The following is a 15,362-nucleotide window of genomic DNA, read 5'->3' on the forward strand; positions in this document are numbered from 1 at the left end:
TTCCTCATGTCACTCTGTTTTCTCTGGCTATCTGATCTTCTCCCTCTTAATTCCTGTTTGATCTTTCTGTGGTTATGGGATACTTGTTCTGCGGCATGTATTTTATACAAACAGATCATGATAGGTAGCTGAGGAGGAGCAGAAAAATAAAAGGTAGGAACTTTGATAAGATGTCTATATGAATAAGAGATACCTGGTGATAAATTATAAGATGACAAACAGAAATAGAACAGATATTGTAAACCATTTTCTTGCCTTCTTCTCACTGTGGAAATTAAATGGAAATAGAGTGACTTACAATCACCCAGTGTGAAGACTGTAATTAATATGTGCAATGTTAGTGACAATTTATTTTTTCTGTATTTTTTAACAATAATAGGAACAAAAAGACATCAGGTATGCCCCCCCTCCCCCACTTTATTTTGTTCTTCCCAAAAGACGGAGAGGAAGCCATCTAGAAAGTTTATTTCTCAAAGGTACAATGATCAGGATGGAAGAATAAAAACAAGCTAATGCACTTTTGTGTTTGTCAGTATAAATGTATTTACTTAGAAATAATATATCACTCCATCTTGTACAACCTGTGTGCAAATCTTTGGAGATTCCCACCACTGGTTAAGTATAGCTGCCTGTCAAATGCATTAGTCTGGGTGTCCTGCCACAAAAAGACAGCATAAGTTTCTATATCCCTCTGTAATAACAGCAAAGGCCGGGGGATTTAGCAACATGCACATGCTCTGCTTCAACTCCAACTGCAACAGTACTACAGGAATAGTCCTCTGGTCTTCTTTCTGAATCAGGTTTCTTTCCCCAAATACCCAAGTACTCAAGCCATGGGTCAGAACTTCCAGATGTGAGATCCACAAGGGGTCCACTAACTGACACTGTAAGGTCATTCATCAAGTATACGTGGTTAAGGATAACCTGACCCAGGGCAAAAGGCAAAGAGCTTGCTCCACTTGCCACCAATCCCACAATATCATTATCTGTCCCAGCAATAATAACAACAGTGGGACTTGCCCAGAATATGGGTGTGGAAGCTGAGGGAGATTCAGGTCCATGGATGAAGTCGTTCATAAGAATTCCTGTGGAGGGAGAGACAAATCCTGAACCAAAAGAGCTGTTAAGTGAGATAGACATCACAAAAATATCTCCATGGGAATTAGCTATCAAAACATTTGCTCCCGCAGGAGCTGGATCCCATGAAGTAGAAGCTTGATGAGAAGAATTACTGGGTTTGAAACCGTGAGATGCATATGTCATCTTTGAGGCATTCAAAAGAACTGAGTAAGCTCTATTGATGGAATGGTCTTTAGATGTGTTCTCCAGAGGTTTTTGAGAATTCATTTCCCAGATTAAATCAGATAGGATCTGTCCTGCACTGGGGGCAGGTGGTGTAAGCATGGTCATTCCTGGCAAATGAATTGTCACAGGACTCTCTATATTCAGGTACTTCTTGTAGAGCATCTGGTTGAATGTTGGGCTTTGGGAGGAATCAATGTCACTAGAAAAGTTTTGAATAAGATCAGCAGGGAGCAGAGCATCTGACATCTGATTTGCTATCTGAAGCAGGACCTTGCCAAGCTGAGGGTTAAGTATTTTGTTTTCTCTACTTTTCATGGTCCCATTAGCAAAAAAGTAGAGGCTGCTTAGCCCCAATGAGGACTGAACTTTTTCACGGTTTGTTTCAATAGCAGAGGCCAGGACAGAATCCACCATGTAGCCTGTGTTGGCCAGTTTAATGGCAGGATCCAGTAACTCTGACCACATCGTGAGGCCATGCTTCTGGTGCAGTAACCACAAACCCTGAGGAAGCAAGGGAATCCCATAGGGCATATGAGAAGCTTCATGGGGTATTGCATTCATCACTGAGGACATGCCTGAAGTCCCATTGTAATAGATGGAAGAAAAAACTCCACCTGCAACCAAACCAAGTAAAACATCAGTATAACCAATACAATATGAAATATTGAACAAATGTATGAAAACATTTCTGTGTTACACCTGATTAATCTAGTGATTTACTGCTCGGTATCATAAACTGGCAACAAGTGTGAGTGTGTTAGTGTACTCATTTACTCCCTCTGCACTTGATAAGATCTAGGCTAGTGTTTCTGCTAGTGCCCCTAAAAGGTCAGATGTTAAAGTCAAATTGCCATTATGCAATGTTTATTATTACAATAAAAATATTTATCCCTACAAGACTGGCAGATACTTACAGTTGGTAAGTTATGTCACTTCCTATGTCTACAAGTCAGGGTCTGGTGTGCACAATCGGCATATAAAGGCACCTTCTATTGGTCTATAATGGAGAATCATTGTATTGATCCCTACAAGACTGGGAGATCCTCTCAGGCACCACTAATCTTACTAGCTTCACAGCAAACCTACATGCCTAGAGTCTGGCCAACTGTATCTGAGTTAATAGCCCTCCCCTTGGCCACCTGTTGATTGATTACCCAGTTAAAGGGGGGACTGTCCCTTGAAAATGTATAAAAACAGAATTTATGTTTACCTGATAAATTACTTTCTCCAACGGTGTGTCCGGTCCACGGCGTCATCCTTACTTGTGGGATATTCTCTTCCCCAACAGGAAATGGCAAAGAGCCCAGCAAAGCTGGTCACATGATCCCTCCTAGGCTCCGCCTACCCCAGTCATTCGACCGACGTTAAGGAGGAATATTTGCATAGGAGAAACCATATGGTACCGTGGTGACTGTAGTTAAAGAAAATAAATTATCAGACCTGATTAAAAAAACCAGGGCGGGCCGTGGACCGGACACACCGTTGGAGAAAGTAATTTATCAGGTAAACATAAATTCTGTTTTCTCCAACATAGGTGTGTCCGGTCCACGGCGTCATCCTTACTTGTGGGAACCAATACCAAAGCTTTAGGACACGGATGAAGGGAGGGAGCAAATCAGGTCACCTAAATGGAAGGCACCACGGCTTGCAAAACCTTACTCCCAAAAATAGCCTCAGAAGAAGCAAAAGTATCAAACTTGTAAAATTTGGTAAAAGTGTGCAGTGAAGACCAAGTCGCTGCCCTACATATCTGATCAACAGAAGCCTCGTTCTTGAAGGCCCATGTGGAAGCCACAGCCCTAGTGGAATGAGCTGTGATTCTTTCGGGAGGCTGCCGTCCGGCAGTCTCGTAAGCCAATCTGATGATGCTTTTAATCCAAAAAGAGAGAGAGGTAGAAGTTGCTTTTTGACCTCTCCTTTTACCGGAATAAACAACAAACAAGGAAGATGTTTGTCTAAAATCCTTTGTAGCATCTAAATAGAATTTTAGAGCGCGAACAACATCCAAATTGTGCAACAAACGTTCCTTCTTTGAAACTGGTTTCGGACACAGAGAAGGTACGATAATCTCCTGGTTAATGTTTTTGTTAGAAACAACTTTTGGAAGAAAACCAGGTTTAGTACGTAAAACCACCTTATCTGCATGGAACACCAGATAAGGAGGAGAACACTGCAGAGCAGATAATTCTGAAACTCTTCTAGCAGAAGAAATTGCAACTAAAAACAAAACTTTCCAAGATAATAACTTAATATCAACGGAATGCAAGGGTTCAAACGGAACCCCCTGAAGAACTGAAAGAACTAAATTGAGACTCCAAGGAGGAGTCAAAGGTTTGTAAACAGGCTTAATTCTAACCAGAGCCTGAACAAAGGCTTGAACATCTGGCACAGCGGCCAGCTTCTTGTGAAGTAACACAGACAAGGCAGAAATCTGTCCCTTCAGGGAACTAGCAGATAATCCTTTTTCCAATCCTTCTTGAAGGAAGGATAGAATCCTAGGAATCTTCACCTTGTCCCAAGGGAATCCTTTAGATTCACACCAACAGATATATTTTTTCCAAATTTTGTGGTAAATCTTTCTAGTTACAGGCTTTCTGGCCTGAACAAGAGTATCGATAACAGAATCTGAGAACCCTCGCTTCGATAAGATCAAGCGTTCAATCTCCAAGCAGTCAGCTGGAGTGAAACCAGATTCGGATGTTCGAACGGACCCTGAACAAGAAGGTCTCGTCTCAAAGGTAGCTTCCAAGGTGGAGCCGATGACATATTCACCAGATCTGCATACCAAGTCCTGCGTGGCCACGCAGGAGCTATCAAGATCACCGACGCCCTCTCCTGATTGATCCTGGCTATCAGCCTGGGGATGAGAGGAAACGGCGGGAACACATAAGCTAGTTTGAAGGTCCAAGGTGCTACTAGTGCATCCACTAGAGCCGCCTTGGGATCCCTGGATCTGGACCCGTAGCAAGGAACTTTGAAGTTCTGACGAGAGGCCATCAGATCCATGTCTGGAATGCCCCACAGCTGAGTGACTTGGGCAAAGATTTCCGGATGGAGTTCCCACTCCCCCGGATGCAATGTCTGACGACTCAGAAAATCCGCTTCCCAATTTTCCACTCCTGGGATGTGGATAGCAGACAGGTGGCAGGAGTGAGACTCCGCCCATAGAATGATTTTGGTCACTTCTTCCATCGCCAGGGAACTCCTTGTTCCCCCCTGATGGTTGATGTACGCAACAGTTGTCATGTTGTCTGATTGAAACCGTATGAACTTGGCCCTCGCTAGCTGAGGCCAAGCCTTGAGAGCATTGAATATCGCTCTCAGTTCCAGAATATTTATCGGTAGAAGAGATTCTTCCCGAGACCAAAGACCCTGAGCTTTCAGGGATCCCCAGACCGCGCCCCAGCCCATCAGACTGGCGTCGGTCGTGACAATGACCCACTCTGGTCTGCGGAATGTCATCCCTCGTGACAGGTTGTCCAGGGACAGCCACCAACGGAGTGAGTCTCTGGTCCTCTGATTTACTTGTATCTTCGGAGACAAGTCTGTATAGTCCCCATTCCACTGACTGAGCATGCACAGTTGTAATGGTCTTAGATGAATGCGTGCAAAAGGAACTATGTCCATTGCCGCTACCATCAACCCGATCACTTCCATGCACTGAGCTATGGAAGGAAGAGGAACGGAATGAAGTATCCGACAAGAGTCTAGAAGTTTTGTTTTTCTGGCCTCTGTCAGAAAAATCCTCATTTCTAAGGAGTCTATTATTGTTCCCAAGAAGGGAACCCTTGTTGACGGAGATAGAGAACTCTTTTCCACGTTCACTTTCCATCCGTGAGATCTGAGAAAGGCCAGGACAATGTCCGTGTGAGCCTTTGCTTGAGGAAGGGACGACGCTTGAATCAGAATGTCGTCCAAGTAAGGAACTACAGCAATGCCCCTTGGTCTTAGCACAGCTAGAAGGGACCCTAGTACCTTTGTGAAAATCCTTGGAGCAGTGGCTAATCCGAAAGGAAGCGCCACGAACTGGTAATGTTTGTCCAGGAATGCGAACCTCAGGAACCGATGATGTTCCTTGTGGATAGGAATATGTAGATACGCATCCTTTAAATCCACCGTGGTCATGAATTGACCTTCCTGGATGGAAGGAAGAATAGTTCGAATGGTTTCCATCTTGAACGATGGAACCTTGAGAAACTTGTTTAAAATCTTGAGATCTAAGATTGGTCTGAACGTTCCCTCTTTTTTGGGAACTATGAACAGATTGGAGTAGAACCCCATCCCTTGTTCTCTTAATGGAACAGGATGAATCACTCCCATTTTTAACAGGTCTTCTACACAATGTAAGAATGCCTGTCTTTTTATGTGGTCTGAAGACAACTGAGACCTGTGGAACCTCCCCCTTGGGGGAAGTCCCTTGAATTCCAGAAGATAACCTTGGGAGACTATTTCTAGCGCCCAAGGATCCAGAACATCTCTTGCCCAAGCCTGAGCGAAGAGAGAGAGTCTGCCCCCCACCAGATCCGGTCCCGGATCGGGGGCCAACATTTCATGCTGTCTTGGTAGCAGTGGCAGGTTTCTTGGCCTGCTTTCCCTTGTTCCAGCCTTGCATTGGTCTCCAAGCTGGCTTGGCTTGAGAAGTATTACCCTCTTGCTTAGAGGACGTAGCACTTTGGGCTGGTCCGTTTCTACGAAAGGGACGAAAATTAGGTTTATTTTTTGCCTTGAAAAGCCGATCCTGAGGAAGGGCGTGGCCCTTACCCCCAGTGATATCAGAGATAATCTCTTTCAAGTCAGGGCCAAACAGCGTTTTCCCCTTGAAAGGAATGTTAAGTAGCTTGTTCTTGGAAGACGCATCAGCCGACCAAGATTTCAACCAAAGCGCTCTGCGCGCCACAATAGCAAACCCAGAATTCTTAGCCGCTAACCTAGCCAATTGCAAAGTGGCGTCTAGGGTGAAAGAATTAGCCAATTTGAGAGCATTGATTCTGTCCATAATCTCCTCATAAGGAGGAGAATCACTATCGACCGCCTTTATCAGCTCATCGAACCAGAAACATGCGGCTGTAGCGACAGGGACAATGCATGAAATTGGTTGTAGAAGGTAACCCTGCTGAACAAACATCTTTTTAAGCAAACCTTCTAATTTTTTATCCATAGGATCTTTGAAAGCACAACTATCCTCTATGGGTATAGTGGTGCGTTAGTTTAAAGTGGAAACCGCTCCCTCGACCTTGGGGACTGTCTGCCATAAGTCCTTTCTGGGGTCGACCATAGGAAACAATTTTTTAAATATGGGGGGAGGGACGAAAGGAATACCGGGCCTTTCCCATTCTTTATTAACAATGTCCGCCACCCGCTTGGGTATAGGAAAAGCTTCTGGGAGCCCCGGCACCTCTAGGAACTTGTCCATTTTACATAGTTTTTCTGGGATGACCAACTTGTCACAATCAACCAGAGTGGATAATACCTCCTTAAGCAGAATGCGGAGATGTTCCAACTTAAATTTAAATGCAATCACATCAGGTTCAGCTTGTTGAGAAATGTTCCCTGAATCAGTAATTTCTCCCTCAGACAAAACCTCCCTGGCCCCATCAGACTGGGTTAGGGGCCCTTCAGAAATATTATTATCAGCGTCGTCATGCTCTTCAGTATCTAAAACAGAGCAGTCGCGCTTACGCTGATAAGTGTTCATTTTGGCTAAAATGTTTTTGACAGAATTATCCATTACAGCCGTTAATTGTTGCATAGTAAGGAGTATTGGCGCGCTAGATGTACTAGGGGCCTCCTGAGTGGGCAAGACTCGTGTAGACGAAGGAGGGAATGATGCAGTACCATGCTTACTCCCCTCACTTGAGGAATCATCTTGGGCATCATTGTCATTGTCACATAAATCACATTTATTTAAATGAATAGGAATTCTGGCTTCCCCACATTCAGAACACAGTCTATCTGGTAGTTCAGACATGTTAAACAGGCATAAACTTGATAACAAAGTACAAAAAACGTTTTAAAATAAAACCGTTACTGTCACTTTAAATTTTAAACTGAACACACTTTATTACTGCAATTGCGAAAAAACATGAAGGAATTGTTCAAAATTCACCAAATTTTCACCACAGTGTCTTAAAGCCTTAAAAGTATTGCACACCAAATTTGGAAGCTTTAACCCTTAAAATAACGGAACCGGAGCCGTTTTGAACTTTAACCCCTTTACAGTCCCTGGTATCTGCTTTGCTGAGACCCAACCAAGCCCCAAGGGGAATACGATACCAAATGACGCCTTCAGAAAGTCTTTTCTAAGTATCAGAGCTCCTCTCACATGCGACTGCATGCCATGCCTCTCAAAAACAAGTGCGCAACACCGGCGCGAAAATGAGGCTCTGCCTATGCTTTAGGAAAGCCCCTAAAGAATAAGGTGTCTAAAACAGTGCCTGCCGATATGATTATATCAAAATACCCAGATAAAATGATTCCTCAAGGCTAAATATGTGTTAATAATGAATCGATTTAGCCCAGAAAAAGTCTACAGTCTTAATAAGCCCTTTTTGAAGCCCTTATTTACGATCGTAATAAACATGGCTTACCGGATCCCATAGGGAAAATGACAGCTTCCAGCATTACATCGTCTTGTTAGAATGTGTCATACCTCAAGCAGCAAGAGACTGCTCACTGTTCCCCCAACTGAAGTTAATTGCTCTCAACAGTCCTGTGTGGAACAGCCATGGATTTTAGTGACGGTTGCTAAAATCATTTTCCTCATACAAACAGAAATCTTCATCTCTTTTCTGTTTCTGAGTAAATAGTACATACCAGCACTATTTCAAAATAACAAACTCTTGATTGAATAATAAAAACTACAGTTAAACACTAAAAAACTCTAAGCCATCTCCGTGGAGATGTTGCCTGTACAACGGCAAAGAGAATGACTGGGGTAGGCGGAGCCTAGGAGGGATCATGTGACCAGCTTTGCTGGGCTCTTTGCCATTTCCTGTTGGGGAAGAGAATATCCCACAAGTAAGGATGACGCCGTGGACCGGACACACCTATGTTGGAGAAATGTCTGTTTCAATAAAGTGTTATTCATGTTACACTCCAAAATCAGTCTTGTCTGAATATTGGGGTATTTTTGCCGTTTATTGGTGGCTTCAGCTTTAGGGAAGCTGAACAGGTGGACATATCCAGGCCGGGTACCGAAAGGTCCTTCACAATATTAATATGTATGTTACTGGCAGCCAAATAAGATAACACATTGATATGTATGTTACTGGCTATCAAGGGTCTACTTTCTATGTATGTGTGTTACTGGCAGCCAAAAGGGATACAATTAATGTACAGTTGTGAAAATATACAAGATGAGGTCAAGGGTGCGGTCTACAGCAGACCTTTGGAGGGGGCTGACCCCATTTACTAACCGGTTGCAGTAATGGGGAGAGAAAGGGGTGCAAAGCACCCCCAATCCTCTATTTTGTACTCCAACTGGGCTGAGGAGAATGGTAAAAAAGTCAAAATGATTACTCCCTATACTTTTAGGTAGGCCACGTCCCACAACCCTACACCACTCCCTGCCCTGACCCGGTAACACCAGTAACTACAACTTCCCCAGCCCCTTTATTACAAGTAACTACACCTCCTCTTGCCCTGGCCCTGTAACATCAGTAATTAAACCTCTCCCTGCCCTGACTCTCCCTGTATAACCCGAGTAACTAAACCTACCCCTGTCCTGAACCTGTAACACCAGTAACAACACCTCCCGCACTGACCCTGTAACTACACTTCTTCCTGCCCTGACCCTGTAACATCAGTAACTACACCACCCCCTGCCCTGACCCTGTAACACCAGTAACTACTACTTTGTGGAACACTTACAACTCCACCCAGAAGTGTTTGCCCCTCACATAATAAGGCTTCTGTAATGGTCACTGCTACCAACCACGTACAGTCACCCACAAATTGGCCAGTATTTCAGGGGAGGACAGCTGGCACGGGTTACCAGATAATATAATTGTATTTAAACAGTGTACAATCTGGCATGACTAAGGGCATGAAATTTCCTGTTGTCATTTTATGTAGACTGATAAGGACAACCCCACACAGTACATTTAGTGGCCAGTGACATATGCCACAAACATGATGCATTTTACACAAAAATAAAATGTATGCTTACCTGATACATTATTTGCTTTCCTAGCATGGAGAGTCCACAAATCCATTTAATTACTTGTGGGAATTCAACTCCTGGCCACCAGGAAGAGGCAAAGAACACCCAAGCAAAGCTTTAAGTATCCCTCCCACTTCCCATAATCCCCAGTCATTCAGCTGAGGGAATATGGAAAGTGCCTGAAGTTTAGAAAACAAAAATAAAAAGCCCTCTTGAATTTAGACAAGAGCTGGTCGTGAACTCTCCATGCCAGAAAAGAAAAGAATGTATCAGGTAAGCACAAATTTTGTTTTCTTTCCAATGGCATTGAGAGTCCACAAATCCATTCAATTACTAGTGGGAGACAAGACAAGCGGATCTAAACTCCCAAAGAAAGCCTCAGCTGAGGCAAAAACAACAAAAGGTACATAACGAGGACCTAGGGTTGCCACCTTTCTTGGAAGAAAATACCGGCCATGCTCATTAACATAAATTTGAATAAATAATTAAACAGCATAACTCAAAACCTAAAGCTGTTGGGACTGATTTTAAATGCTCATTTGTTTATAACTAGTATCCATCACACGCAGAAGACGTTTCACTTTGACAAGGGCTTTCTTTCAATATTTATTATTTATTTTCTACATTGACATGAACCTTAAAAATACCGGCCATGTCGGTAAAATACCGGCTGGGTGGCAACCCTACGAGGACCAAATGGCCGCCTTGCAAATTTGCTCCACGGAAGCCTCGTTTTTAAAGGCCCAGGAAGAAGAAACAGCCCGAGTTGAATTAGCCGTATTCCACTGAGTAGGGTGTTTTTCAGCTGTCTAATAAGCCAATCGAATGACACAAGTACAAGAAAGTGCAGGCACTGCTCAGTGAGATCTGAATAAAAACAATCCTGTATTGTAACTTCATAAAAAACTGTCTTCAGGTAGACAGACTCAGACATGCAGGAAATGGCCTGGTGGCGCTTAATCATAGGATGCCGTATGCAAGCATGGGAAACCCTTACATTGGGAAAAATTAACCCCTTACCAGCATTCCAATTTAACAATTAAAAACAAATAAACATGTATGTATGTTAATAAAAAAACAATTTCTTTAGAACCACTTATCTAAATGAGGAATACCTTTGCATGTTTATATTAATTAATTTCAACATCTTATAACTACACCAATATTAATTACTCTTTAGGCTAGATTTATTAAGCCCCTACGGCAGCAAGTTCTCTCAAGAACTTGCTCGCCGGGATTTATCAAGCAGCGGTCACCAGACATCTACGCCACCTCTATTGTGGCGAAATTCAGCGTTGATAAATCTAGCCCTTTGTCTTGAAATGGTTCAAATCTGCTGTGGCAATCAGCGGGTTGAGTTTGCAAAAGAATATTTGCCAAGATTCAATCCCTAATACTTATTTTACAATTTTATCTGATACATTTTACCACTGGTTACACATTGTCCATTAAAATTCCAAAAGGGACTTTGCCAAAATATCAGATAGACAAGGGATCACCACTGCAAAGCACCTGAAAGGTGTCTATAAAATAATTAATATGTCACACTCCTTATTCATGAAGAGAGCGCCTACAAAAAGGCTAAGGTGATAAGATTATGAACAATATAAACAGTTTTATTTGAACATATGATATCCGCTATATATAAAAACAAATATAGTATACCAGCATAAGATAAAATATAAAAAATGTAACCAATATAAAACCAGTGGTAAATCATTACTAAATAGTTGTGTTATTTAGTAATACCACTAGGGGATTTACCACTGGTTTTATATTGGTTGCATTTTTTATATTTTATCATGGTTCCACGATTTTATCTTATGCTGGTATACTATATTTGTTTTTATATATAGCGGATATCATATGTTCAAATAAAACTGTTTATATTGTTCATAATCTTATCACCTTAGCCTTTTTGTAGGCGCTCTCTTCATTTCACTTCATGTATTACATTCGGTCTACTAGGAGACCTTTTGAGGAGAGCTATAGGTGTTGATATTAGCGCTGTGTCCATAGATTATTGGTACACTCCTTATTCATACCAAATGGTACACGTGAATGCAATTGAAGAAACAAAAATAGTTCCTCCTTATCCAGAATTCTTTATTTATTACCACCCCTCAATGGAACGGTTTGCGACATCTATGATTTGTATGGACGTCATCTATGTTTGTGAAGTGAAAACTGTTAAAATTTTTGGCCACTGCCGAATCCTTATGGTAGTTCTTCACATCTCTGACAAGGTCACCAAATCTTGTCCTAGCTTCACGTGTGGTCTTACCCACGTACTGACTTTGGCACAAATTGCATGTTAAAAGATACACTACGAAGGTTGTTTTACAGTTGGCATAAAAGTTGATGTTGTACTGTTTATTATCATAGTTCGATACAAAGGTATCCCCTATTATTACATGGGTACATGTGTTGCAGTTCCTACTCCCACATTTATAATTACCTTTTCCTAATTAACCAGTTTGAAGTTCACATACTGTTATTTTTTTGTTGTTACTAAACTTGGAGATAATGATCTAGCCAATGTTTTTGTTTTTTTTGGAAACAAATCTGCATTTATTAACCCCTTAATGACCAAAGATGTGTCAGGCACATCCTAGAAAAATATACAGCTAGTGACCAAGGACGTGCCTGACACGTTCTCTGAGGTTTGAAGCTCTGAAAGCGATCGTGATCTCTTCCAGCCGCTTCCAGGGTATTGCAGTGATGCCTCGATATTGAGGAATCCTGCAATACCCTTTTGTTAGACACCGATGCACAGAGAGCCACTCTGTGGCCCTCTCTGCATCGGCTAGCGATGGTGCAGATCGTTGGTGGGTGGGAGCCATTGCAGGGAGGCGAGTGGGCGGACCATTGCTGTAGGCCTTTCCGGATCCTGTCCTTCAATTGCCAGGAGCATGCAAGGGGGGTGGGGGGGGGGGGTGCTTGCGCACCAGCGATTTTAAGCCAATTCATAAATGTATTGGAAGGAGGGAGAGGGAGGGGTAATAAACTCTGGGAAAGGGATCTGGGGGGGAGTAGGGTATTTGAGGGGGGGGGGGCTGCTACAATACAGAAAAATGCTTTTCTTTCCTAAGCTATAGTGAGTCCACGGCTTGAGTAATTACTGTTGGGAATATCTCTCCTGGCCAGCAGGAGGAGGCAAAGAGCACCACAGTTAAACTGCTAAGTATCACTCCCTTACCCACAACCCCCAGTCATTCTCTTTGCCTTCTGTGCATGGAGGAGGTGAAGTTTAGGTGTCTGAAGAAAAATTTTGATTTAATCTACAAGCAAGTTTTAGGGTATAGCTGTATTCCACGTCATTCCTTGCAGTCGGGTAGTGGTGGCTTTAAAGCAGTTAGGAACTTGTAAAGAGGTACTTACTGCGTTTTCCTAACAATTGCTGCCCTAATTTAGAAAGCCAGAGTTGGCTACTCTGTTCTTTCTTTTTTAAAGGTCTCTGTGAAGAACTGTGTCTTCTTATACCTTGTAACTGTCTACATGCCGGACAGCGGAGCAGGTAAGTGCTTTTTCTTCCATTTGGGGAGACCATGCACTTAACAAATTAAAAGACACTGCTTTTTTATTGAGACATAGATAATCTTGTTGTATGGGTTACACTGGGGCATGAAGCAGGCACTGTAGCATGTGTGAGACTAACATTTAAACTCTTATAAAAAGAAAAGGGTAAAATGTTTTTATTAGGTTTTATTTTCTGACACATTTACTTGATAAAACAATTCAAGTTTAAACTGAAAGTATGGCTGAATTTTCTATTTCAGCAGCTTGTTCATTTCCCCTTTGCTTTAAAATAAAACGATGCAACATTTTAAACTGTCCGGTTTGAAAAAACAGCTATTTCTGGTACTAAGTGTACCAGGAAGCTATTTTTAGTGCCTCTCTGTGTCTCAGCAGTAATTTGAGCTTGGCAGTTGCGGTCACATGACCGGCTTTACGTCATAATGTTTCTGAAGAAAGTTGTTTTTTCTCCATTTCTGGGTGATCCGGTCTCAATTGGTAGCGGTAAGGCACCTCAGTAATTGAGGTGTGGGGTTGCCTGGGGGGTATTTTAGAAGTTTATTTGTTATGCTATTATTTGTTTATTAAATGTTTTTTTCTTAACTTTTCTCACATAATTTTAAATGGGGATCGATCCTTGAATATTAAAAGCTTTGAAACTGATCTGTACAAGTTTATTTACTGTTTCATATGTCTGATATGGAGCAAGAGCCTGCTCTCATGAATTCATGCTTATTATGTTTAGATGCACAAATTGCAGCTCCTATGCAATTTTCTTCTTCATGTGTCAAGAAAACCTTGCAAAATAAAGGTAATTTTTTTTTAGCCTAATGTAACTTAGGATGATGCTGTTAAAATAATACCTCAGCTTTCTCCTGCTACGTCCCAAGCCTCAATGGCGTCATATGCAGTGCCCTGCGGTTCCTCTATAACTCCTAGTGGAGTTTATTTAAAATCAGAACTTGCTGCCCAGGTATCTTCAGCGGTATCTGCGGCATTAGCTGCCATTCCCAGATTACAGGGAAAACGCAAGAGGAAATCTAGAAATTCAGAAAGTAAGGTGTCTGTCCTCAGTTCTGCTTCCCAAATTGCCCGTTCTCATAAGTCTAACAAGGAAGATACATTGGGAAATCTCAGATTCGGACAGTATAATTCCTTCTTCTGAGACTGAAATGGTATCCTTCAGATTTAAGCTTGAACACCTTTGTGTATTGTTAAAGGAGGTTTTAGCTACTTTAGATGACTCCAATACCACTGTCGTCACTCCTAAGAAATCTAGTAAAATAATAGTTTCTTTGATGAACCTTCCACTTTGGAGGTTTTTCCTGTGCCGGACCGGGTTAGGGAGATTATCTCACAGGAATGGGAGAAACCAGGGGTGTCCTTTTCCTCATCTCCCATTTTTAAGAAAATGTTTCCTGTCAAGGACTCCATTAAAGACCCTTGGTATACTGTACCCAAAGTTGAAGGGGACATTTCCACTCTGGCTAAAAGAACCACTATTCCTATTGAGGATAGCTGCTCTTTTAAGGATCCGATGGACAAGAAGTTGAAGGCTTATTTAAAAAAGATTTATGTTCATCAAGGTCTCCAATGGCAACCTGCGGTGTGTATTGCCACCGTGACTAGTGCGGCATCTTATTGGTTCGATGGCTTGTCTGATTCTCTTCAAGTAGAGACTTCCTTGGATGAAATTCAGGATAGGATTAAAGCTCTTATGTTGGCCAATTCCTTTATCACAGATGCCATTTTACAGGTTGTTGGATTAGGAGATAAAACTTCTAGTTTTTCTGTCCTAGCCCGCAGGGCGTTATTGTTGAAATCCTGATCTGCGGACGTTTCCTCTAAAGTCAAGCTTCTGGTGATTCCTTACAAGGGCAAAACCTTGTTTGGACCCGGTTTGGCAGAAATTATCTCTGATATTACGGGTGGAAAAGGGTCTTTTCTACCTCAAGATAAGAAGAATAGGCCTAAAGGATGTCAGAGTAATTTTTGTTCCTTACGTAACTTCAGAGGAAAGCCTTCCCCTTCTTCCAAGCAGGAACAATCCAAGTCTTCTTGGAAACCCAATCAGTCTTGGAACAAGGGGAAACAATCAAATCATCCTAAGTTACATTAGGCTAAAAAAAAGAATTTTTTTTTAGCCTAATGTAATTTAGGATGATGCTGTTAAAATAATACCTCAGCTTTCTCCTGCTACGTCCCAAGCCTCAATGGCGTCATATGCAGTGCCCTGCGGTTCCTCTATAACTCCTAGTGGAGTTTATTTAAAATCAGAACTTGCTGCCCAGGTATCTTCAGCGGTATCTGCGGCATTAGCTGCCATTCCCAGATTACAGGGAAAACGCAAGAGGAAATCTAGAAATTCAGAAAGTAAGGT

General features: G+C 42.2%; 1 protein-coding gene across 1 annotated transcript in view; it reads right to left on the reverse strand.

Annotated features, from left to right (window-relative positions):
• Window positions 1-310: 310 nt before the first annotated feature.
• Window positions 311-15,362, reverse strand: part of GGT6 (gamma-glutamyltransferase 6) — a 68,416-nt gene continuing 53,364 nt past the window's right edge. Inside the window, exon 2 of the mRNA XM_053700958.1 lies at window positions 311-1,919. Coding sequence (XP_053556933.1) covers window positions 682-1,878 — 1,197 coding nt within the window. The 5' untranslated portion in view covers window positions 1,879-1,919 and the 3' untranslated portion in view covers window positions 311-681. The remainder of the gene's footprint in view (window positions 1,920-15,362) is intronic.

This window comes from Bombina bombina, chromosome 2, assembly GCF_027579735.1.
Source record: "Bombina bombina isolate aBomBom1 chromosome 2, aBomBom1.pri, whole genome shotgun sequence".
Classification (NCBI taxonomy): Eukaryota; Metazoa; Chordata; class Amphibia; order Anura; family Bombinatoridae; genus Bombina; species Bombina bombina.